The 25,028-nt window shown below is 37.8% G+C and overlaps 1 protein-coding gene across 2 annotated transcripts in view; it reads left to right on the forward strand.

Moving 5' to 3' along the window:
• NPAS3 (neuronal PAS domain protein 3) overlaps positions 1–25,028 on the forward strand; it is a 565,719-nt gene that overhangs the window by 68,466 nt on the left and 472,225 nt on the right. The window contains exon 2 of one of the 2 annotated variants that reach the window (XM_088529242.1): positions 6,501–6,590. The exons of the other annotated variant lie outside the window; for it this stretch is intronic. Coding sequence (XP_088385368.1) covers positions 6,501–6,590 — 90 coding nt within the window. The remainder of the gene's footprint in view (positions 1–6,500; positions 6,591–25,028) is intronic. 2 annotated transcript variants of the gene reach the window in all.

The raw sequence follows: 25,028 nt of genomic DNA on the forward strand, positions 1-25,028 counted from the left end.
AGTAAGGTTTGGGTATATGGAGTGTGGTTCAAGCTGTGGACAAACATGGATATGGATCATAGTGGACTTCTGGTGCTAGTAAACAAAAAAGCAGTATCTTCAGTCTCTGGGAAAATAATTTTATCTATTGTATGTTTCAGTGGGGTCTCCAAGCTATTGCCTCTTCTACCTAAACTAATGTTCATTCAGATCTTGATTGGATTATATATTTTGGAGTAATTGAAATACTCTTGCGTGGGAATCTCTGATAGCACAGAAAGCCCCACTGGGGTATTTTCTGGCAGGCATACAAACAGGCAGAGGGATGAACTGAGATTCTAGCAGTGCCTTGAGCCTGGTGGTTTTAACCTCCTTCTGTGTGTGTGTGCGTGTTGTGTGTGTGTGTGTATATATATATATATTTTTTTTTTCAAATGCCACTGTAGAAAAATATCCAGCCCCTCAGGCAGGGGCCACCAGGTGCTGCACATTATTCTCTTTCTCTTGTCTTTCCACATTGGTCAGATCAGGCTAATTGTCTGTCCTTCACTGACCTGAAGCTTTTATTATTTGGTAGGAAGAAAGCTTGTAGAAGAGTCTAGATCTTAATTTTAAAAAATTAAAGTGTATAATTATTTGTCAGTGTTATTCATATGTGTAATTAAAAAGGGATACTTTTCATCTGAAGTTGATATGCGCAAGGAAATACAGAAACAATCAAGTGGAAAAGGGGAGAAAATAGTACAATATGGGGGTACATAGAAAGTTTAAAAATGGAAGAGAAAATAGTAGGAATGTCTGAATCTAGGCCCTCATACTCTCCATCCTTAAGTTTCAATGGAAATATCTCTCGGAGTTTGCTGACAGCAATATGTTGGGTCAGTGGGGGAAAGGCAACCAGCATATTTAAAACAACATCAAAAATTGGTGCTGGTGTTTCCTTTTTCTCTGCTGTGAGAGAATTTTTTTTTTTTTTTTTTTTTTTGAGTAATGCTAAAGCTGTATGGTCAAACTGTTTATGCAAGGTGGTATACAATGGTTATCTAAAAGGGATTTAAAAAATAAATAAAATAAAAATAAATAAAATAAAAAAATAAAAAGGGATAAAAATGGATATCTAAAAGATCACCAGTCTTGTTCCTGACACCTTTTATATACGCACATTGTCAAATCTCAAAATTTTTGAGCGTGGTGAAGAATCATGGCATTCTATGTTAGCGCCTTTGTATGGACATCTGTGGTAAAGAGGAGAGGGATGTGGCACTAAAGCTTTGCAGGGTGATGCATTCTTTTTCAAAGCTTTTTAGCTGAAATCCTGTTTTGTAACAAGTGTATGAAATTCTGATTAAAGTTAAATGACTAAAATTAGTGAAAATAGTAGAGGTCTGTGGTTCTCTGATATCCTGGATAACATGTTAATCATGCTGAATTTGCTTAAATACTTTTGTTGATGTTATTTGAGTGTTCGGGAGTTAAATATGCAAAACCTTATTTTGTTGTGTTGCTATGACTGCCTTTCTATGGACAGTCTATAAATCTTGTCATGAAATTCTTTTATTAAGTTACTTCATTAACTAATAAGTTTCCTCTGAGTACTGGAAATCCAGAGAACAAATATCAGTTTGGGACAAGCTTATTCCGACCTTCTTCCCTCCTTCCCCCCGCATAGTTATGAGTTGTGATCTTCATTTTTTTGAAGAAAACTTTCATTTTAAAGTAAAGTCTTAAAATGAATTTTAAGATTGGTTGCTGGAGCCTTCGGCACCCTCATAATCTGTGTTAGTATGTATAAAAAAAAGTAAATCACCTTGGAGTTAGTGTAAAATAATATTGCACCTAAAAATTTTATCTTTTTCAAGAAAGAAAACATTTCTTTTATACAGGTTTGATTTCTTATTAGAATTATTCCTCCTGGCAGGATGTGTGCCACTCTATAGTGGCAATTTTAAGGCTTTGTATCTGTATTTAGAAAGACCTGTCGTTCTAGAAACTCTCCTTATTCTAAGCAGGACCTGCTACACCGGGGAGACTCTGGTATATTCTTTGACTTCCTCATAAAAAAGAGAGGGGGAGGGGAGGCACTTTTATAAGACCCTTATTGTACTAATTGTACTGGACTTCATTTCTACCTACCTGTCAGCTTCAAGTCTGAGTTTTTGTGCTTTCCGAGACTGTTAGCTATTTGCATTACTTCACCTAGGGTGTTGTGTGTGCTTTTTGTTTGTTTGTTTTATAGTTTAATATCTTACTTATCAGAGAAAAGCAGGGTCCAGTTAGTTAAGGTTTCAGTAGTATGTGGAATGCAACTTCCTAAGCTTGTCATGCATCAAACTGTTATGGCTGGCAATTGTTTAAAAAAATTCATTTTGTTATGAACTAGCCTGTTTTCAACTGGGCTGTTCAGAGATGGATTGCTTTCTGGAGTTTTTGACAGGTGTAATTGTTAAGGCGTCATCTGTTCTTGTTTGCACAAAATACATTTTAGCCAACTGTAGGACTTGCCCGCTAATCTTTCTCACATCATTCCATTCTTTGCTTGCCACTAGACAAATCCCCTGTTATTTGACCAGATGGTGGAAAATCCATTCTCATGATAAGTTGCTTCTAGTTTGCATTTAGATTACCTGCAAAAATGGAACAATTTACTACTCTGCCTCTAACCATCTCTTTCCTCCCTTTTTCCCTTAGTTTGACTTCTTGTAACTAATTATTTAAATTCTGCCCTGTGAGTTAAAATTAGTCATAGCTTACACATTTCACATGTATGTAAATGCACTTAGGTTCTACCTCAAGTCATATGATGAATCCATCTGGAGTTTAGTGACATATAAAGATAGGAAGATGAACTGCCTGATGTGCAGGCACAGCAGGTTATAATCCTTTCATATTTGAGATGGTACTTCAGAACTTTTTAGGGAAACCTCTAAAACAAGGATCAGATGTGAGAGCGCACTTAGCAACAGCAGCATCTTGTAGCATACATAGCAAGGAAAGGGAGGTACAAATATTAAGTGAAATTGGATGTTTCATTTAGTATTTGCTGGCATTTTGTTTGAGATGTTTCTACCTCTTTTGGAAAATAACCTTCTGTACTAGACAGTCATATACTTAAAACTCATTTTTGTCTTTGCTATTGTGAAGCAGCAGCTTTTATTCTGTCCAAAAGCCTGTATATGAATAGGTGTGTTTTTCAAAGCATTCAAAACTCAGCTGAAATTGGGGTGAGCTAACCACTGCAAATTGATCAGACTCAAATACTCTTCAGAGCTTTAATTTTTAATACAGAGAAAAATACAAGAAATCAATTTGAAAGCATAAAATAGAACAGGAATATACAGTACCCAGAGTAAATAGCCAATATACAGTTTTATCTTGGGCTAAATCAATTTGGTATGTGGAATCTGAGATACACATTCTATCTGTTGACATAATGTGCTAAAGAACAAGTTAGCAAAATTAATTTGGTGAAGATTGTCTAGAGGTAATCTTTTTAGAGATAAAGTCTGAGACCGATTGTCTTGGAAAACTTCTTTAGTTACTAAACAACGATTTTTACTTCTTATTCTGATGTGCTTTTTTAGGAAGGAGTGCTGAATAAAACGTTCTATGAGCTAGCCTTAATTTCTGGTTCATTTCTGACCCACAGTCTCATTGTTAACCAAAGACTGTTAATTGTAAATGTGAATCTAAAATGATAGTTGAAATGCATAGGATGCTCAGGAGATACAGGAAGTGCAGATGTGGCACTAGAAGGCATCTTCTAAATACCTGAAATAAAAACATAGTCTGTATTCAGCATATAAATACAGCTATGCGAACACCTTTAAGATCCTAAATTAAACCTTAACAGGAGACAAACATCACATGGGAAAATGCAGGACACTTTTTCATAGCCTGGATCTAGGTGGTTAGCTGCATGGCTAGAATTGCAGTGTGTGCTTGAAACTGTATTCCAGAGTGGCTCGAGACTGCTTCTTTCAGGTTAAGAGCAGAAGGCCCCATTCGGTGCTGATTTAAATGCCATGTGATCTCACTGAAGTCGGTGAGATTTTAAGAGATTTACACTGATGTCTTATTTGGCTTGGCGTTTTGGGGTATGAATGTTATTTATTTATTTGTTGCAGTAGAGAGGAAATGGAGGAGAGGCAAATAACTCAGCAAGTATTTGGGTAAGGGATGGGGTCTGGGGTGGAACCTGGCCCTATGTAGTGCAGGGGAAGGCTTATGAACTGCAGAATGGGGTTCACAACGGCTGCTGTGCTGTGTTTAGAGCCTCTTAACCTATTAAAAAAATCAATCTTTTTCTCATCTTTGATTTCAGCATCTAATTCTGGCTAGATGCAAAGTGAGATTGTGATTCGAAGTCCAAAGTTCTGTTCTGGGCTTGTCTGCCATCCCATTTGAAGAAACCTGCTTCATCACAAGGGATGTTCCAAGTGACATCTTTTGCTTTCCAGAAGCATGCCATGACTATTGCAAAGTAAAGGTTTTCTGGGGTGAGCCATGTCCCCCTCCTTTTGTTTAACCATTGAAGTAATAGTAATCGGTATTACTCCTCAAGGTTCGTGTGACCACAGAACCAGTGAAAAGAAAGAGCATAATTCTGGAGCCCCAGCATGAGGGTGCTCAGCTTGGAAGGTTTCTACACTTCTGCAAGGGCTAAATATGCTTTTCTGAGTAACTGTTTTAAGAGGATGTGTTCATTGCCTACCTCTCTCTGATCTGGTGAATCTTGAGCTTTTTAAAAATCGTATTGTTTTAGCAAGAGCAATTAATGTATCCTGTACTTCAAAATAGCTGTTATCCAGGAGCACGTAGGCACCTTAGTGTTGAGGGGGATGTGCTTTTGAACCTCCGGCGTCTTTAAGGCATGGAGAGCCTGGTTCTCTTGTGGCTTTTGTGAGGCTCTAGCCACGCAGCACTGTATGAAGAGCGTTCCTCTTCTGCGTGGGTTGCAGGTGGGAAAGAGGTAGAGGAAACTGCTCCTGGGGATTTCTTTCTTACTAGCTTGTATGGCTTCCTGCTGTCACCTGTGATCTTAAGGTTACTCAGCTCTCTTCATACTCTGCATATGGTGCTTAGGCATCTAACTTAAGGCCCCAGGTATCACAATAAATAAGTGGGATTTTTTTTGTCAATGTCTTAATTGGTGAATGCAGGAATACTTTTGGCTTTGGATGCATATTTGGTCATGTCTTCAGCCTATAGCTGCTGCCTCCTGCATCTTGGTTCCCAGGGGGAGGAAACTGCGTATGTGAGCCCAACCAGCGGGCTCAGACCAGGTGTCCCAGAAAACCAGCCCTTCTAGGACAGGGAATGGTCTACACCTCTGCACACTGTGGGTGCAGTTTCAGCAGGGAAAGCCCTCAGTTTCCACAGTAGAAAAGTTAAATTTCCATTTTGTTAAGAGGTTTATTTATGAATAAAGATATCTGGCTTTTCCTCATGCCTCCATTATCAAATTGTTTTTGAGACAAATGCTTAAATAATTAAAAAAGCAACCAAACAACCGAAAAGAAACTAGCTAGCTCAGGCTATATACAGGCTTAATAGGAAAACAATAAAACCCTATATTTATAAGAATATTAACGTTATTTTGCAGTCTAAAATTCCACTTTTTAAAACCCTGTAAAATTTGTCAAATGATTTGATACTTACTATGGTTGAGTTAAATACAGTTATTTAAAAGGGACAAAAGCATTAATTTGAGGAAGGTACAAAAGCACGTAAAATGGGGTTTTAATCCCAGAGAAGTGTGTTTAGAGAAGAGAGAAAAAAAAAAAAAAAAAAGCAAAAAGGTTGGTACTGTTTTGTGTGCAATTCCCAAGTATATTTTTAAAACAACATTGAATTTTTATAGGCAAATTATATTTTTCTGCTAACAAGGGAATTGGAGGGGGTGAATAATAGAATGATTGACAAATCTTTTAGGGCCTGATTTTACAAGATGCTGCACAACTCCTGATTGCTGCCAATCACTTGCATTTCCTTTCAGTGGATCTGAGAACATATGGCATTATTCAGCTGGTGCTGAGCACCTTTAATCACAGTCCCTGTAATGCCACATTATCCTCATTCTGTGCAAATGTGAGAATTGCTGCTGACGTTTTAAATTGGAGGGTTATTTGGTCCTTGCCTGAACAAACTCCCAGCTGATATGAATGGATGTTCTACCTGAGGGAGGTTTACAACAGCAAAGTTATAAATATCAATTTTATAAGCACTATTTTATTTACACAAACTGTGCAGAGCATCAATTCAGTATGTAAACTTCTTTACCTCTTCCACTTTTATTCAATGGAGAAAAAATACTGTTCTTACGGAGAACTGAAGTTTAGTTTACTCTCAGTGCAAATTTCAAAAAGTGGCACCTCTGGCTGTTATGCGTGCAATGCAGTTGATTTAAAGAGCTCAGAAAGATGTTTAAGACATTAATCAATTCCAACATACTTATTGTCCTGCATTACAGTTACCTGTAGAGAATCTCTAGTCATGTATATCTGTTTTTGATACCTCTACAGAATAACTGTCCAGCATCCTCTACCCAACCAATCAGAATGTAGGAAAATCTACAGATATGACGGAATCTACTGTGAATCTACCTACCAGAAGTATGTTGAAATCTGTGTGAGTCTTGCCTCTAGCTCGTGCATTTAGTGCTCGTGCTCTCCCGCTATTCAGTGTTGAAACCGTATACTTCTGCTGACATGCAAAACCTCTAAAGCAGGCGCAGAAATAATGTTGTGTGCTTCTTTGGGATTGTGCTCTAAAGCTAAAAAGCAAATAAAAACCCTATGACTTTATTAAATCTCTTAGGTATGCTTCTGTATAGTGCAATAAACAAGAATGTATACGCTAGAAAAATCTAGGCAAAATATATGGCACAGGTGCTTCACATCTTAGGGATTTGAAAGGTGTGTTATGTATAAATTAGCTGTCACTTTTTTCAGTCGTGTAATGGAATGATGAGTTGTAATTTGCATAATCCTTTAAGAAGTCAAATTATACTGTCATGTAGCAGACTTAACATGCTAGCGAGGATTTCATAGCTTTGCAGCTAATTAGTATGTACCTTACAGGACAGTTAAATTGAAGCTGAGGCCTCTTGCTTTGCAGTCATTTGCCTTTGCCCATTGCCCTAACGGAGGCCGCTTTTGTGCCTAACGAAATATTGTTCCTGGTGCTTCTGACAAAGTGCTGTTGCTGTGAGCAGGCAAAAGAAACATGGTTGACTTCACTACTTTTGCAAGCAGTGAAGTTCCTTTTTTAATGTAGTAAAAACTTAATAACACATTTTCACATAGAGCTGAAAAGTATAAATTTGACAGCTCTATTATAGATGATTTTTTTGTTAAATTATTGCAAATGTATTGTGAATTTTCTGTAAATTTTGAAACTGCTTTGTCTTGCTTAGTGGTTACTTTTTATACTCCAGTTATTTATTGGTTTGTGTCTTGGTATTATCATTATCAGCTTGTGTATAACAGATTTCATTTTCCAAAAAGCTTTATCATCTAAAAAATCAGATGTATTTACACTGCAGCAAAATGGCAAGGCAGTAATACTCATTGTAGCTCCTCAGGTCGTGTTCTCTCCTCCTGTCTTTTTATTCTGAAACAGGCTGCTTGTTTGCTCAGTTGTTTTTTAGTAGTAGATAACAACCACATTAGTAAAAGCTGGTTCTTCAGATTAAACAAAGAGCATGATTTTGGTTTATGGAAGTGAGACGAAAAGAGAAATACAAACTATTCTGTTTAACATAACTTGTCAATATAACTCTTAGAGTCAAAATGAAAATCTTAGTTGGTTTTCCCTGAATGACTACTTTTGGTATTAATATTGTTTATTTGTGCTTTATATTTAATGAGCAATTCTTAAGTTTTTGATACTTTTGCATTCTATCGTGCCAAATAATGGCAGTGTGTAGGGTAATCAAAGCAGTTTAGATATAGCCAGGTTTTGGATGGCAATAGGGAACTATTTTTTTTTTTTTTTTTTTGCTTGTCACCTCAGTTGAGTAACTATAAAAATGTATTCATTTGTTTAAATACTTGAAACAGATTTGTTGTGTGCTACTTATCAGTTTTTAGAAACTCTATTTGTGGAAATAAAAAAAACTTGGCATAGTGTAGAAGAGTCTGTCATCTTTGTCTCGCATTTTAAATAAAGCGATAGCCTCACTCTGAAACCTGCAGAATACCAGGTTATCTTTTGAAGTTAGATGATGTTTATAGTCAATATAGTAAAAACAGCTAGGAGTTGCGACTCCGACATGCAATGTCCTTCCCTAGACGTGCTCTGTTTTTTTTTCTTTTTTTTTTTTTCTTCTACTATTAGTGGAGGTTTGTCTTGCTGCTACTCTGCTATTCTGCAGTTTAAGTTCTCAGAGGCATACATTCTGTCTTCTCCCTAATGGACATTTTTGATACTTTTTTCTGTGGTGCCTTATTTCTAGTAATATAAAAGCTTTAACAACAGTTACTGAAAACTTTTCACAAGTGAGGCAAACCTCTGATATGAGGCAAAAAAAAAAAAAAAAAAAAAAAAGAAATGACCTATATTTATTATGTTTTTAAACTTTATACCTTAATGCTAGAAAGCAGATGTGAACTGTTGGTGCCAGAGAAGCATGTTTTTTGTGTGAGGGATGCACTGTCTACACACTGCAGCTGAGGAGAAGGCTGCAGCTCAGGTACTCGTGTTAGCAATAGCTTTAAATTAGGTGTTTGGGACATGGCAGCCATGAAGGAGGAGTAGGGTCATGGGAGCCAGGGACTATCCAGCAGGGACCACACTCTGCTTCTGCAGCACCATTGCCATGGGTACCAGGCTTGGCCAATTTAAAGCTACAAACTGTTACTGTGTACGTGACAGCAGTGTAGACATATGGGCAATCTGTGTTGCTTCATAGATGTTTTAAGATCCTTTTTATGTCCTGTGTTTTTTTGAGTGTTGTTTAGCTCATACTCATTTGTCATAATTCTGATAATCTTATGGTGCAGACACCTCCTAGAAGTGCACCTTGCATGTGCTGAAGATTCTTGTTTAGGAGCTTCAGCTTAAACAGTGGGACTTGAGAGTGAGCAGCTTTCTCCATGATTAAGTAGGGGAGGGAGTGTGGATGGAAACAGACTATTGGTTGTCAACAGAAAGGGCTCTGTGGCAGTGCATGCTATTAAAACCCATATTATAGTAGTGCTTACTACATCCTTTCTATGTAGGTTAACTTTTGAAAGAAAGTTCATCCTTCTTTCTTTCTGCCAGTATAAAGATTTTAAAATCGAGTCTTCCCCCTGCCCCTTTTAAGAGAAGAGAATAGGGAAGAGTAGGTGAGGTATTTCTATGTATTTCTTTTGAAGTCAAGATCATGGAATAAGTACGTAAGGAAAATGTCTTGTACTTAAGTCCCAGAAATACAGCTATGGCTATTAGCTTTTTTTTTTTTTTTTTTTTTCCCTATTTCATTTCTCTGCAAGCTGGCGAAATGAGCAGAGAACAGAAGGTTCATTGATTTTAGCTGGAGAAGTGAGGCAGTTTTTCCTGGAAGGTGTAGCTTGGTCATATGCACATTATCATCTTAAGCCTGTAAATGCTCAAAACATTTAAACTTATGAGACCAAAATAAGCTGCCTTCAAACTGTATGTTGGCTCAGAAACTTAAATGTTCCTCTGTAAGTGTGAAAAGGAGACACAAGGCTAGGCCATTCTTGCAAGCCTCTAAGGTTTAAATTAAGGTTTGTTTGTATATTTAATGGATAGAACAAAACCAGAATGGCTTGGTGCACCCAGGAAATCTCCTGGTTTTACTAGACAACACCAAAAATAAATAAAAATATATAAAAATCATATATATACACACACACCCAACTTTCTATGGGCAACATAGTTCTACCAAGGTTTCTAATTGGGCAATTGAACTAGACAGCAAAGTTTCCATGGGAAGCTGGGGAGATGAAGGACTTCTTCCTGCGTGTTACTGTGATCTGCAGTGCTCATCAATTTGCACAGTGCAACAGAAGCCTTGCACAGGAGGACCTAATAGTTTCAGATGGAGAATTGCAACTTTGAAAGTGTGTGTGTGGGAGGGAACTATAGGCTTCTCTGCAGATGAACAGGCTGGATCAGATCAGTCTATTCACTTGGGTGATAGAAGTCGATGTCTGAGAAATCCTTAGCTTTTTCCATTTCTAAGTGATGGTGTTGCACATAAGTTAGCTCAGAAAAATGAGGCTTATCAGTCTCTTCCTTTATATGTCACAATTCATCTGACATCATCAGCTGAGGAGAAGTTACAGGAGCCCAAAAGTATCCTTTTAGCTTCAGGGAAAACATCTTATATGTGGCATATAAGAACACAGGACTGCCATTCAATTAATGCTGGAGGGTTCACCTTTGGTGTCCCATGTTTAGAGGTTAAATCAAGAATTTTCAGGGCATAGTTGGCATAATGAGGAAGATGCTATTTCTTTAAATCTACACAAATATTTCAGGACGATGGAGATTTTAATTTCCTGATACAGTAGGTATTTTGGTATATTTTTCAGTAACACAGATCTTACCATAATTTTTTTTTATTCTGCTGTAGTTAGATGCTTCCCTGGTTTTAAAATTTTGCTCTGAGATCAATGAACCTAGTCTATAGAGACAAGAGGGGACAGATTTGTGTGTTACCTGAAATTTTTTATCCACTGAGTAACAAACGGCTGTATTACTCAGGTTTGCAAAATCTTCAGCTTGTAGTTCAATAGAAAATGTGAAGACCAATTTAAGATCTGCAGTAGCTAATTGTAATATCTATTTGGAGTTAAATCCTGAAGTAAATTTAGTACTGGTCAATTGCCCAATTAGGCAATTACCTTTAGCTGTCTTGCCTGCAAACTGTGCTGAACCGGCTGGGACTTCAGGGCCCACGACCCCACCTTTTGACTGGAATATTGTCCACAGTCTGATAATTCCTTGTTAAGACATGCTATTTGATATTGAATTGAAGTTGTTCTTGCATTTCATTTTCATTTCAGATATGAAGGGTTTTTGTCTTTTTTTTCCCCAAGTCATGTTGCTGTTTTCAGAAGTGGAGAAATCAATTCAAATTATCTGTGACTGAGCTGCTGTTTGTGCTCAGCAAGGCTTTGCTTTTTCCCTTGCTCTTTCAGTAACTGTCTGCTTTCCACAAATAAAGAAGCATCAGTGCCAAGTATATTCAAAACAGTACTCATGGAAAGAAAATGAGCAAGAGAACAACAACTTCATCTCATATGTATATTCCACAGTTGAGGAAAAAAAAAAGTCAGTGTTTTGTTTGTTTTTCTTCCTCCAAAATATAAGTAGTTAATCAAATACCTGCAGTTTAGCTCATGCAAGTGCCATAGGTTGAAGTGACAAAGCTCTTCTGGAGCATTTTAGGTGTATTTTTGAAAGGTAAAGCTACAGTTTCTTTACAATTCTTTAATTTACAAGCACAATATCAGATGATGTATTGATGCCTTCAGTGAAAACTGTATTGTACATGGAGGTGTGTGTATATATATACTGAAAGAAAAACACTGTGCTAGATGTGTGCTTGTAGATTTTTGGAATTCAGAAAGGACTGTTAAGATTGTGCAGTTTAGTCTGTTGTGAAAGACAGGCAGGAGTGCCCCGAACTCCTGGTCCTTTTAGAAGGAAAACCTTGCTATAAGGACTGCAAGTGAAAGGAAATCCTTCTATAAACTAAATTCTATAAACAGGAATATAAACTATTCCTGTAGCTAGCTACCTTCTCTATTAAGTATCAATACCTTACTTTGTCTGATGTTTTCTAACTTTTACTTAGTGAAGACAGCCAAAGCTAGCAGCATATCTCCAGCATATCTAACTGGAGAGTTCTTTAGTGTTATGATGTTTGTTACCTTTCTCCACATTTAAGTATGTGTGGCCAGTTGATCTTTCATCTTTTCTTTGTTTTTTTTTTTTTTTTCTTTTTCTTTCCTCATTTTTTGGGGGGGGAGTTATTTTATTCCTTTTGGTAGAAAAGCAAGTTTTCCAGAATTCTTGCAGCTGTTTTATGAAGTCTCCCTACTTTATGTCTGTTTTTTGATGAGTGGACATTTGTGGAGGATGGAGGTATAGTGCGTACTATTGTCCATCAGTTATTCCTGTGTTAGTTCTCAAGGACCCTAGATGTAAACTAGGACCACATTACTACATACTGTACAAAACCCAAAGATTCTGTCTGAATGTGGATTTATAGAACCTATTCCTATTGCCACTTAATATTTTCCTGCCTGTATATCAAAGGATTGCATTTGCTGCTTTAGCTAGTGTATCATATTGTCGGCTGATATTAATTTAATTATCCAGTTTCATCCATATGCCTCCTTCTGGGTCATTACATTGTCTTTGTTTGGAATCTGTGTTCTTAGTTACCAGACAGACAGCTTTGTGCTCAGCTGTGTTAAAACACATCTTATTCAGGTAAGCCCAGCCTGCTGTGCAATCTGTGGAACTGACAACTCCTTGGTATTTACCATTTTATTATCTTTTGTGTCATCTGCAAATTTTACTAGCAAGGATTTTATGTTTTCTTTCATAGCATTGATTTATTTTCCCACACAGGTACTCTGCTGGGAATTAAGGGCTCAAGGAGCTCTTTCCCTGCGCAGAGTACTAAGGGTAGCGTGATCTGTAGTTCAGAGCTGCTGGTGCTAACGGCTGGCAGCGGAGTAGGGCTGCCTACCCCGAGGAGTTGGCACCCTGAACGGGCAGTGAGTCACGAGCACATGCCCCTTCCTTCCCGCAGCGCGAGCGGCAGCAGCCTTTCCTCGGTGGAAGGCTCGTTGTATGTTGTGGTGCCATCGAAGGACAGAACACCCTTCTCCCTTGAAAATCTTTGTGTTTGTTCAGATGACTAATAGTAAACTCACTTGAAGAGCTGTTTGAGGAAACAAATCTAGCTTGATCAGCAAGTTCAGTGACTGCATTTATACAAAAAGAAGAAAGCGATTGTTTTTGGAAAAGTGGAAACTTCATGTTAGGTTTTTCTGAAATTAGTTACTCTTGATTTCATTTTTAAATTATGCTTTTCCTTTGAAATAGATACGACTATTTTCAAAGTGGAAGATTAAATAGTGGGATAATGGAGCATAATGATTTATTGAAATAAAACTTTAGAGTTCACCAGAAATGATGCTTTTGGTTAACTTTTTGTCCCCTTTACCCTTCCTTTTGCTTTCCTGGAGTTTTTCTGGTCCAATTTAACAGGAAATCTTGCTTAGCAGATCTACAACAGCACTATTCTTAGATTTGATTAAAGGTTAATGATTAGTTGTTCATCTGTATATTTTTAATTTTTTTTAGGCATTTAATTTCATGATGTAAAGTGGAACAACTGATATTTCATATTCAGATATAGCAATATCACTGAATGTCTGACATCCACGGCAAAACTGACTTTCTGCTAAACTTCCTTCACAATAAGAATAGCCTAACCTCAAGCTACACTGGTTTGTTTTCTGTGTAAGAGAAATACTGCTCCAGTGAAAACCGCCAAACACTTGGCAGCTGGTACCACCTTAGACTAATTTTCTACAGAAAAGACCCATATTACATTTTGTGAAAATAATTTTGTTCTGCAACATTTGAGAAGTTGGTATTTATAGTCTTCAAGTCATTCATATATGTACAAATGTGCATACACACACGTGAAAGTAAACAGAATCACTCTAGTAAAAAGATGACAGAAGTCTAATACATTATTCCATCTAATGTGAGTGTAATAGTAAGATGGAAAATTGTAATTAATTTTTGTCATTTATATGTCATTTAAACTAATTATTTTTTTCACACAAACAAAATACCATATGGTCCAAAGATGATGTAACTAGAATTTGCACTTAACTGGCAAATAAGTAATAAATTTCTCAGAAATACCAAGCAAAAAAAAAAAAAACCAGACCAACAAGAAGAAAAGATGGCCTGTCACACTTAGGAGTTCTCTGCTCATTGAGTGGCAAGAAACTGATAAAAGTAGATATGTTCCCCCATTCTGGTTGCACTGAACTTTGTCTTACGGCTTCATAAGTGATGTTGGGCCTGTGCCATCTTTGCAATTGCAGACTGTTATACAGAGTAGTTTAGGATGCTGTATCATGTACCATTTAATCAGGATGCACTATTTAGAGTATGTGTGGTGTACTGGGAATAATTTGTGTATAAAGCTTTTCCAGCTGCATCTACATAAAAGGTGAAATTCCCTTATCCCTGCACAAAAATGAGTTAAATGAACTGTGGGGAGCTGAGCAGCAGTTGCACGAATTAATTTCATGTACCTGTCCGTAGCTGGCGGTGACACTGCAGCGTGGCTCCCCTGCAGCTGCCCAGCATCTGGGGCCTGTGCAGGTCTTCGGAGCCTTTAGGTTGCTGCTTATATGTGTATGGAATGGTTGCATCCTTGCCTGGAGGTCTCCTGTGCAGTTTTCCTGTCCCTTACTAAATTTCGGCCATGGGCTTGTGTGCTTGAGATAGGAGCTCTGGAAGTCTTGCTGATGGGTTGAACTCCCATGTAGGATTTATCCTAATATCTAACGTGATATTAGCTCACATGCTTAGCTTATACATATCTTAAAAACCTGGCCTTTTCTATGCTGTAGCATACTATGCCCTTCTAATTGAATACTATTTTTCCTCTATGCAGAGAGAATCTGGAGGAAAGATGTCAACACTCCTGATTTGCAAAAATCTGTTTCCTATTTTAAACATACTAGTAGACAAAACAACAACAACAACAAAAAAAGCCAGGTACATCCTAGTTTGATCCTGAAGATCAGCAGTAACATCAGTGCAGGAGAGGGATTCCCAACCCTTGCGCTGTCCCCTCTGCTGTGGTCCCTCTCCTGTAGGCTGTAGCGAGTACCGCTCTATGGGGAGGAAAAAAAGTGTTTAACCAGTAGTGTGTGGGAGATGACGAGTTTGATGGATCATTTATTCCCAGGCAGTTGGGCAGAGCTAGACTGTAGACTAAGCTAACCAAGTTCTGTGCCTTGCTGCTTGCTTTGAGCAACACCTTGATCTTACGACCAAGCGAGCATTTTCTGGTTATCGCAGCAGCCGGCGTGCTTCCTTCCAGGGGTAGCAGCATGCTTCCAGGGGTAGCAGCATGCTTCCAGAAGTGCTTGGTTCCTCCCAATGGCTGCGTTACATGCTGGACCTGGCGTGACAGGCAGAGGCAGTTGTGATTCATATCGCCCCAGGGAGTACCAGGCACGTATCCAGCCCATGCACCAGCATCAGTGGTAACTGTGCCATTGAAATTGCTGGAAAAGGCTTAGCATCAGGTAATCGGCCATAAAAGAGTACTCCTGAAAGGGTGTAAAGTTCACTGCTGGCAGATTCATAGTGAAGGGGAACACAGCACTGTGCAACAGGCAAAATATGTTAAGTTTACTAGAGGTTAAGGCAACTTCATTAGATCATTTCTCGTTGCTGTGGATATTTTTTTTTCCTCACCTTCTCCCCTAAGTATTTTAAAGTTATAAACTCATCTTTTGCGACCTTATAAAAAGGAGGAGTAAACCATTCCAGCCCTAAGTGTGCTCTCAGAGGCTAAAATGAAATCTAACTGTTGACATAGTCGCTATACTGAACAATGCACACTTTGGAATATCACTTATTGCACTAACTCTTCTGCTTTTTTGGTATGCCCCAAATTTATTTCGCTTATATTGATGCACTCCTGCAGCTCTGTATATTTCTGAGGAGTTGAATTGTAAGCAATGTTATCATCAGCTGACCAGCCAGTGTACTATTATTTTTTTTTTCTTTTTTTTCTTAGCTAATGCCAGATACCACTTACTACGTTGAAAAATAAGAACAGGAACAGATCTTCTCCCTTAGATTAGGGAGAATCCCCACCCAACTGGATCTTTTGAGAATGGATAGGAAAGGTGAATAAAGTTTTGTTTCACAGATGTTCAGAAGATCATTTTGTATGGACCTTGGCTCACCCTTAAACTCACTGGGTTTATTAGGTTGTGTTCCTTTTCACCAGTGACAGCTTAAGGAGAGGCACTCTAAAGGCTCTGCCTATGTAGCGTGCACTTTTGGAAGACATCAGTGACTTGTCCAGCGTCTATACACAGGGCCTTGCAGTCATGGCAGTGATGTGCTCAAGCCTACAAGTGGGAGGTTTCTTGTTTTCTTCTGTGTGCTACTGGAGTACACCCCTGTTGTGCTGTATGGGCTCAGTCCTGCTATCGAAGAAGGCTCTTGAGGATATTTGAAATAAGCTGGAGTATCTGCAGGCAGTGTATTCTCCACGAGGCACCACGGAGGGAACTTGGGGCCTGGCAAATGCAGTGGCTCTGTGCCAGAGCGCTGCCAGCAGCCCCCAGGTGCTGTCCCTCTGGAGGTCTGGGGTAAGGCTCTTCTGTTTGCTCATCCATGTTTCACAAGAGGTGGTGGGAAATATATTAAAATTTATTTTGGGATGGAACTCCATCAGGGTTAACATTGGTATGTTGTTTTGTGTTTTCTACATGTTTAAACCTGATTTCTAAATCTCAGGGTAAAATATTTGTTTACTGTGGGTCATCACTCCCTCATATTTGTACTCCCCCAATGTGTACTCTGTGTACGTATCCTTGCTAGCCAGCTTGCTTTGACTCTTAGGTGTGGATATTTTTGATTGACAGAGAAGGCAACTTATCTTGGATGATCCAAATCCAAAGCATCCAATTATCAGTGCTTTATTGCTGTTTTTAAACAAAATTTTACATCTGTATTTAAATGAAAAAACAGTTGATGTGCATGCTGCATATCGCATAGAAGCAGTGAGTTCTTACTGAGGGCAAAAAAGCACTATGCTTTAGACCAAATCAAATAGTAAACAGGAAATTATTATTCCCCTCCCACTTTGGGTTTGTTCAGATGCTGAACATCTCTCTGCTACTAACCTATATTTGTGTTTAGTTGCTGATATAGCTCCCTTGATCAGTGGTTGTTGCATGACACCCAGCCATGCAACATCCGCATGTCAGCCATGCGACGTCCGGAGGTGGCTCCTCGTGGTGTGAGAGTGAAGGTGCCATGGCTCCATTGCAGGGACTCGGGTAGTTCAGTGGCTAGTGCTGTTTTTAATGTGCCCATCACTTTCACTGACGTGCTTGACTTCCCCTGGCTTGAGGTGGTGGTGTAGAGAGTCCAGGCTGCATTCCAGATGGCAGCACAAGCAGTGTCCGTTGGGAAAATCAGGTAGATAGAGTGAACCAGGGAGGTAACTGGAGAAGGGCAATGCATAATGTGATTATGGTCCTAGATGCAAGGGATTCAGAAATACTAGCTAAAACATAAACACTGGTGCTACCATGTTAATTGCATGGTAGTGAACAATCCACTCGATAAACAGATAAAAATTTGGATCAGCACTGCAATTTACCACGCTGGTGAAGAAAAATGTTGTGGTAGAATGAACTGCCCTTCTATTACTTGCACATTTTGGCATTTGGCTTTTTTAGTGATGTACTTGAAAGCAGGCTGAGAATGAAAGTCATATTTTCCTTTTTTTGTCCTTTAACCTAGCTGTAGTTAAATGAAAAATAAAGAAAACCCTGGCTTGTATATGTACTAGAGGATTGCTTAATGATTTTACTGTGTGATATTGGATTTTACAAGTGACCAGTGCATGAGCTTTGAGCTTTTTTTCTGTTTTTAAAAAGCCTTGCCTATATCCCTATCTTCTTTCAAGAACCATTTAGAAAAAATCTGGATACCTTGAATAGATTTTTTTTTTTTTTTTTTCCATATTAAGTTTTCTATGTCCTTAAAAACACAAGAAGCTGCTCTTCTCTCTCACTAGTGTTGCATGAAAATGAGAAGTGGTTTGACAAAAATTCCATTTGTTTCCAAAGCACTGGCCATCTTTCTGGTTTTCAGTTCATACCACAGTAATCGGACAACTTTTTCCAGAAATTGTTTTCCCAGATTGTGTGCGGAAGATTTGATTTATACTAAACTGAGTATAAGAGCTATCTATCTTGAGATACACAGGTCTTTATCAAAGGTAGCCGTTGTTATCTTTCAGTACTTTAGTTGATCTTCTTTTCCTTGCACTTTGCAAAGCCTTTTGCATTTGCATCTGTTGAGTTGGCCTAATTGGGACAGTGGCGTTTTCTGTCTGCTTGAGACTCTCTTTACCTAGCGGTGTAACATAATACGCTGTAAAAAAAAAAAAAGTTTCTTTAAAATATCTGTAGCATAAAGACCATAGAATATTTTGGGTGGAAGTATACTTGTATTTTTGGCACATTCTAAGTCTAAGTTAATCCTAAATCTTTAAAACTCTAGAGTCTGGGAGAATTGCTCAATGGACTTGAGAAGAACAATACAGAGAGAAATGGAGCTTGTGCAAGGTGTGGAGAGCGGGGAGCAGGGTCCCTGGCTAGCTGAAAGTCAGTGGAGGCAACAGAAGGGAGGCTGAAGAGAAGGGCCTAGGCAGAAGCTGCCTCCTGCAGTGGGAGGGGTAACTCTGGGGTTCCCAAAGGCACCGGTCAAAGCCTGAACAAACCTCCTAAGTGATGGGGAAAAGTATAGAAGTGTTGTGTAAAAATATCCATAGGTTTGCATGCTGGCGAAAGTGAACGGTGCATGTTTTTTGACGTGCCCTTAGTAAAGGACATGCCCTCTTAGGAAAGCTTGTATATATTCTCCTTTAGCTTTTACATATCATGAAGGGTGAGCTCCAAACCACAGGGGTTAGGACTCTTTGCTTATGCTCTTGAGGCTCGAGTACAAGGGCAGCTCTGCTCTCCAGGGAATAAAGCAGGCTCTTGTGGAGGGATAACCAGGAAAGCCCAAGCCTAGGGAAATCAAGAAAGCTGCTGCTGTAGTTTGCCTGGGCTAAAGGAGCCTTAAAAGCTTCCAGACATAGGGAAACTCAGACACAGCAGCTCAATAAGTGGATAGGAGGCTTGTAAGGCCGTAAGTGCTATGTAGTGGTGTAAGATCTATTGTGTACCAGCCTAACGTTCAGATTTTGTGGGTTTTGTAGTCAGGTAAGTTGAACTTGTGCTAACTCTAGTGGATGTAATAGTGGATAGTTAACATTTCTGGGAAAGGAAAAAAGGACTTAGCGCTCCATATCCTGCTAGAAAACACAGATATTTAACGAGTCTGAATTCACTAGTAGATGATACTGTTATAGGTCACAGATTTAGGTGGAATACATGGAAACACCAGTAGAAATTTAAGCTACTCCAGTATGTGTACCCTGGTCATAAATCAAACTTTGTGTTTTGTTTTGTTTTACTTCTGTGATTCTTCTTTTGTTTGAGGTAAGATTTCATCATAATGCAGTACAATTTTTCTCCATCCTTAGGACCACAATGACAAGCCTTTTAAATGGCAGAAATGTTCAAATCTGATCCAGCTCTAATCCTTGATATAAACCAGATTTAAACACTTAGCTTATACTTACTGCTTAGTCACAGTTGAGTTTTGGTTGAATATATCAGAATTTTGGTAAAATTTCAGTTAGGAGCTGGATCAAATAATGATCTTAACCAATGAAATAATGTATTTTTATATTGGAATCTCTGAGAAACAAAGACAGGGGAAAGAAACAACTTTTTATGACTTCAGTGTTCAGGATCCTGGTGAAAGATATAGAGGATTTTCAGGTCTAGAAGATTATTATGCTGCTTTTGTCACTGAGACATTTTAGAAAAGCAGGATGGAGTTGTCTAACTTCCCCCTCCCCACTTTTATCTATTTTGTGATTCTGGAATTTCCTTTTAATGTCATGCCTGTTATTGCATCATTAGTTGTTCTTTTATTCTTTTGTCTCAAAAGTGTGTCCTGAACATGCTTTTATCTCTCCTATCACTGCTTATAAAGCTCGTACTATTATTTCACCACTGTGGCACAGTTAATGCTCCTTTCCCTTGCTTAAGTCTACCGCAGTCTCTCTGGCCTGGCTGTCAATCACCAGCTGGATGCTGAGACAAATTTTTTTATAGCAGCTTCTGTCAGTAAGGAGAAAATATTTTGAAAAATACAGTCTAAAAGCTGAATGTCAGCTTGCTGAGTGGCCTGGTTAAACAGGAGAATTGACTCTGCCAAGTTTTTGTTTAGTTTTTTTTTTTTTTTTTTTTCCTTAATTAAAGAAAAAAAAGTGGTTTGGGGTCTAGCCCAAATGATAAACAAAATCAGACTTTCTTGGCAGAAACTCATACTTGACTAGCTTACTAAAATTCTTGAGCATCTGCATTACAGTTCATGGCTCTACCTTTCAGTTCTCTGTAACAAAGTGCTTTTCAATCCATTTTAGGTCTCATACAGAGGAGTGGCAAAGGATCCATAAACTCTAGTAGCAAGAGCAGAGCCACTGATCTCCTATTTTTCCAGCAGCTAAATGACTGTAAAAGTGTGTTGCTTTTTTTTTGAGGTTCCAAATCCTACAATAAACAGTACTTTATATCTTTATAGCAAATATTCCTAAAAAGATTTTTTGAACATCCGGAGTGGTTGTGCTTAGTCTTTATGACTGGGGCAAACCACGATCCAAAGTGGGCAAAAAGCCACATGCATTTCCTTTAGAATCTTTTTGAAAAGATTGTGAAGCACAGGGTGTATTGCGTAGTAAATTTTACATTAAAAAGCAGCAGATCTCTTGTTGAGGAGTTGCATTGATCTCTTGAGCCAGAGACTACTGTGGTCCTAGAGATATATTATTAGAAGTAGCATAGGGGAGCACAGCCTAGTTGTTAGTTGATAAATAGAGATTAGAATCATCTACTAGGCTATTTTATGGTGCTTGTTAACAATATTTACCTTTCTAAATTGATTCAGTATAATCCTTGCTGTGGCTTTGCCTCATTTCTGGAAGACATACAGATAATACGGTACTTATGCAGTCTTACATGTCACTGAAAAACTGCTATTTTTTCTTAGTTGAATTGTGTGGCAGGATTATATTAACATAGACTTCAGAACATTTGAGCTCCCATAGGGTATGGTGTGTGGTTGATATGACATGACTTGCCTTCAACAGTTGTTTTAACAAGATATCCTTCATATAAAATATAGCAAGCTGAAAGGCATAGCTGAGTGAGTTTAGCAAGAAACACTGTTGGCAAAATTCTGCACTTTCATCTTTATCTGATTAATTCAAGGCTGAATGTTACATATAAAGTATTTTTAACTTAGCATAGTATATACTATATTTATATATATGTGTGTATTTTTAAAAGTCTTTTATATTATTTTATATAAGGTGATTTTTATTAAATTGTGAAACTCATTGAAAATGCATGTGCATTTAATTATGGTTTACACCTCATTTTAAAATATCTTCTCATTTCTCCTAAAAACTACTTTAATACATTAATTAACACTTCTGTACTACTTGACATATTTAACACACAAGGTAATATACAATTCTTAGTATCTTAAACTGTGTATTAAAGACTAGCACTAGCTAACAGAAGACATATTGTATGTGAATATAGAAATCTTTAAAATAATATACATGTAACTCTGCTTTTCATTTATTAAAAATGGATATGCTATAATGGTTTGGTAAAATTGCTATTATTGTTTGAAGTACTGTGAGCACTTTCTCAAATTCCTGCTGACACTTTATTCTTTTTACTGGTAACATGCAGAGACCTGAGATGTAGTAATAGCAGTAATTAATTTTGGTTCATAGGAAACAAATGATTTCTGGTTTTATAGCAAAATAATACATTCTAATTTCTATCTGCTTTCTTGTGCAGATGTTTGTATTGATTGCAAAATATTCTGAAAATTCATATAAATGAATATTTAATATTTGTGTATTACACACCAGATTTGACCATGAACTTGAGAACAGATTTCAAATATAGACAGGTTTTGCTGTCTCTGACTTCTATGCAGCATGGAAAAACTTACTGCACAAGGATGCTAAGTGGCTTGAGGTCTGGTAATGGGATACAGGGACCTTCACCTCTAGGTCACCAGTTTGAATGTAGCTCAGGTGGGTGGAAACTGAAAGTCATTATTATCTGGTGGCTTGTGGTTGGCCTGTGTAAAATGAGTGGTGGTCCCACTCACCTTCTTAGTGGAAAGATGTCGATATTGCCAAACCAACGTCACAAGTCTCATAAATTGGGACCCTTGCTGGACTATTCATAAAAAGAAAATTAGTGACTGAGTGGACTTGGACACCAAATTGTTCTCTGATCCTAGAGTGATTCCTGTAGGCTGGGCACAGAGCATAACTGTGTAATGGAGCAGAGAAACTGTGGGTGCTTGTTAGAGCGGGTCTGCTTTGCGAAGGCATTTCTGGCACGGTGGGGCATGTTTGGCTCCTATTGGCAAGACACTTGTGTTTTCTTTCATATAAGTAAAGCAGTAGGTGGGGGGGGGGGGGAAGAAAACCTCGGATTTGTGAATAGGAAGATTGGAGAGATTATAATCCTGTTTGAGTTTTGCTAATTTACTGCACTAAATAGCTAACTAGCTGGTTGAATCTCTCTGCTTTCTTGCAACTTTGCCAGCAGACTTTCTCTTTTTGTCTCTTTGGAGCTAGAGGAGAGGGGGAAAACTCTGTATGTTACTTTTTTCCAGTGAGAAAACTCTTAACTGTGATGGCTATTTAAAACCAGTGCTTAAAATCTAATTGTTCTGGAGAAGCCAAAGCACGTATGGTTTTCCAGTCTGCAGAGAATCATTTTTTTCCTTATAGCGTTCATATGCAATTGCTTCTGTGTGTCTATCTTGAATGTAAGCTAGCCCTTCTGTGAGCTTGTGAGTAACTACTGAAGCTCCACTCTTTTCCGTTAGTGTGAGGAAATAGAAGGTGATGTCCCTGTCCCGAGCCTGTGGGATTACCCCTTTCCATTGCCCTCCCCTCCCCTTTCCCACCGCAGGAACCACACACTAATGGTGGCTTTTTGTGCACAGGCTGGAAGGCCACACTGCCAATGAAAGACGACATTCTCCTTGGGCTCTCAATACCTCCAGTCATGCTTCCATTCGCTACATAACGTTAGTCATATTTGGATTTTTTTTTTAATTCTTTATTTTTATTTTTCAGTGTGAGAAAAGACAAGGGAACAGAATGGCAGGGATATTGCACCAGTTGCAACTGAAATCTGTTCCCTTTCCTGCAGATTTTGTTGTCTGACAATAATGGCAAGATGATCCTGGTGTTTCACGTGCCTCAAGCTTGGGCTGGGTGCTAAGTATGTGCCATGCAGTGTGTACTGGTGCTGGACTGGAATTCCTGTAGGACAGAGAAAAGAACAGAGCAAGAAGTTACAGACAATTAAATGTGTAAACATTTAATATTGTAGTTCTTTCTAACATAAGTTGAACAGCGAATTTAGTAGTACTAACAAATTTCCCTGGAAATATGAAATTTGTATTTCTAAAAGTACAAATGAAAAAGGATTTACAGTCGATATCCCAGGAACACTGGGCTAGCTTTGCGTGTTCTGTATGTGTCCTCCTTAGCGAACAAATTGGAGGCATAACATTAGGCAGCCTGAACGTCGTCACTGTTTCGAATACTCAGTGACCCCTAAGGATTAGTCCATTATTTGGCTTTTTTTACTATTTGTTAAGATAAAGATGCATAATTCTTCTCAGAGGATGTTGTTTAATGAATTACTGGATTTTTTTGAGAATAGTTAAAATAAGTTCTAAAAGAAAGGAGTATATGTCACAGTTTCAAATAGATATTTGCCTACAATAGGTATATAGTATAGCTGCATCTATTCTCAGATCATGTTTCCATAAGTATCAGCTTTAATAAAAGCATCTACGCAGCTTGTTTATTGTGCAATATAAAATGCTAAACAGTTCAAATGTTGCATTAAAATGCTATAATGTAAACAAAACTGCAAGAAATTTAAACTGAATAGACCTTTTCAGCACTACTGTAAAAAAAAAAAAAAAAAAATTCAGATTCATTTGTTATTTAATAGTCCCTGGGTGAATTTTCAAATTTAGTTGATATTTGTCTTTATTTTTTTTTTTAAATGAGGTAAAAAGAATCACATCCATGAGATGGAATTGGCTAATAGTTGTTAATATTACCTATTCTAAATTAAATGTTAGTGCATGTGTACTGTTGCTGTTGTTGCTGGGTTTTTTCAGCAAAAGCAGTTCTAATTTGTAGCATCTAAACAGTCTATTTTTTCCCCCCTTTGCTTCTTCCTTGTGTGTCTTTTCAAAACACCTACATCTAGAGCTGTAAGGATGGATGATGATTTAGGGACTGCAGGAGTTAGACAAGTCACAGTAGAGGTTTGTAACTTCTTTTAATTTGCTAATCCATGCATGGAACAACATTTCCAGCATTACCTAGAGATTAAGCCCCAGGGCTAAGGGCAGGGCCTCAATTTTAGTTTGCCAGTGATAGGCATACTGTGGTTAGAACTAGTTCTCTGCTGTGGACAATACCAAGCCTTTTCAATTTAAATTTCAATAACAGTAGAAAAATATTGAACACAGAGCATGGATTTAGAAAAAACATGTCTCTGCATTCAGTCATTTCCCTGGATAAAATATATGCTGTAATACTGAAGATCAAAAATCTGTTCTTTAAAAATGGGAAGTATAAATGAATATGATAATTTTATGCAAAATATTTATTTCTGAGGGTGTGATTATTAATGAGCAAAGGACAAAAAAGATAATGATTTTTGTGTAGATGATTGCATTAATGTTTAGCAATGTAGTAAGTACTGTACTTCAATACAATTTTCTAATAGATTTTTGTTTACTCTGATGATTAACTGTTAATTTGTTCATATTAAGTTGGCAGTCTTTAATGTAGGTCACCAGAATGGTAATCACTTTCTGTTGATAATAACTTTATTGTAGTGGAAAAATTTTGAGCCATAGATTCCAAACACAACCTTATTTTATGTAACAAATAGGCAATATTGTATTATAATATGACAATACACCTGTGAAAACTGTGGAAAACACATCAGGTAATGTTCAATACTACTTCAACACAATGTTCTTAACCAAAAGGAAGCTGCCATTTTGGTAGTATCCACCTCCAAACAGATGACACAGAAGTG

Source organism: Tinamus guttatus, unplaced genomic scaffold, assembly GCF_059628265.1.
Source record: "Tinamus guttatus ecotype Peru unplaced genomic scaffold, ASM5962826v1 Tinamus_guttatus_pri_ptg000327l, whole genome shotgun sequence".
Lineage (NCBI taxonomy): Eukaryota > Metazoa > Chordata > Aves > Tinamiformes > Tinamidae > Tinamus > Tinamus guttatus.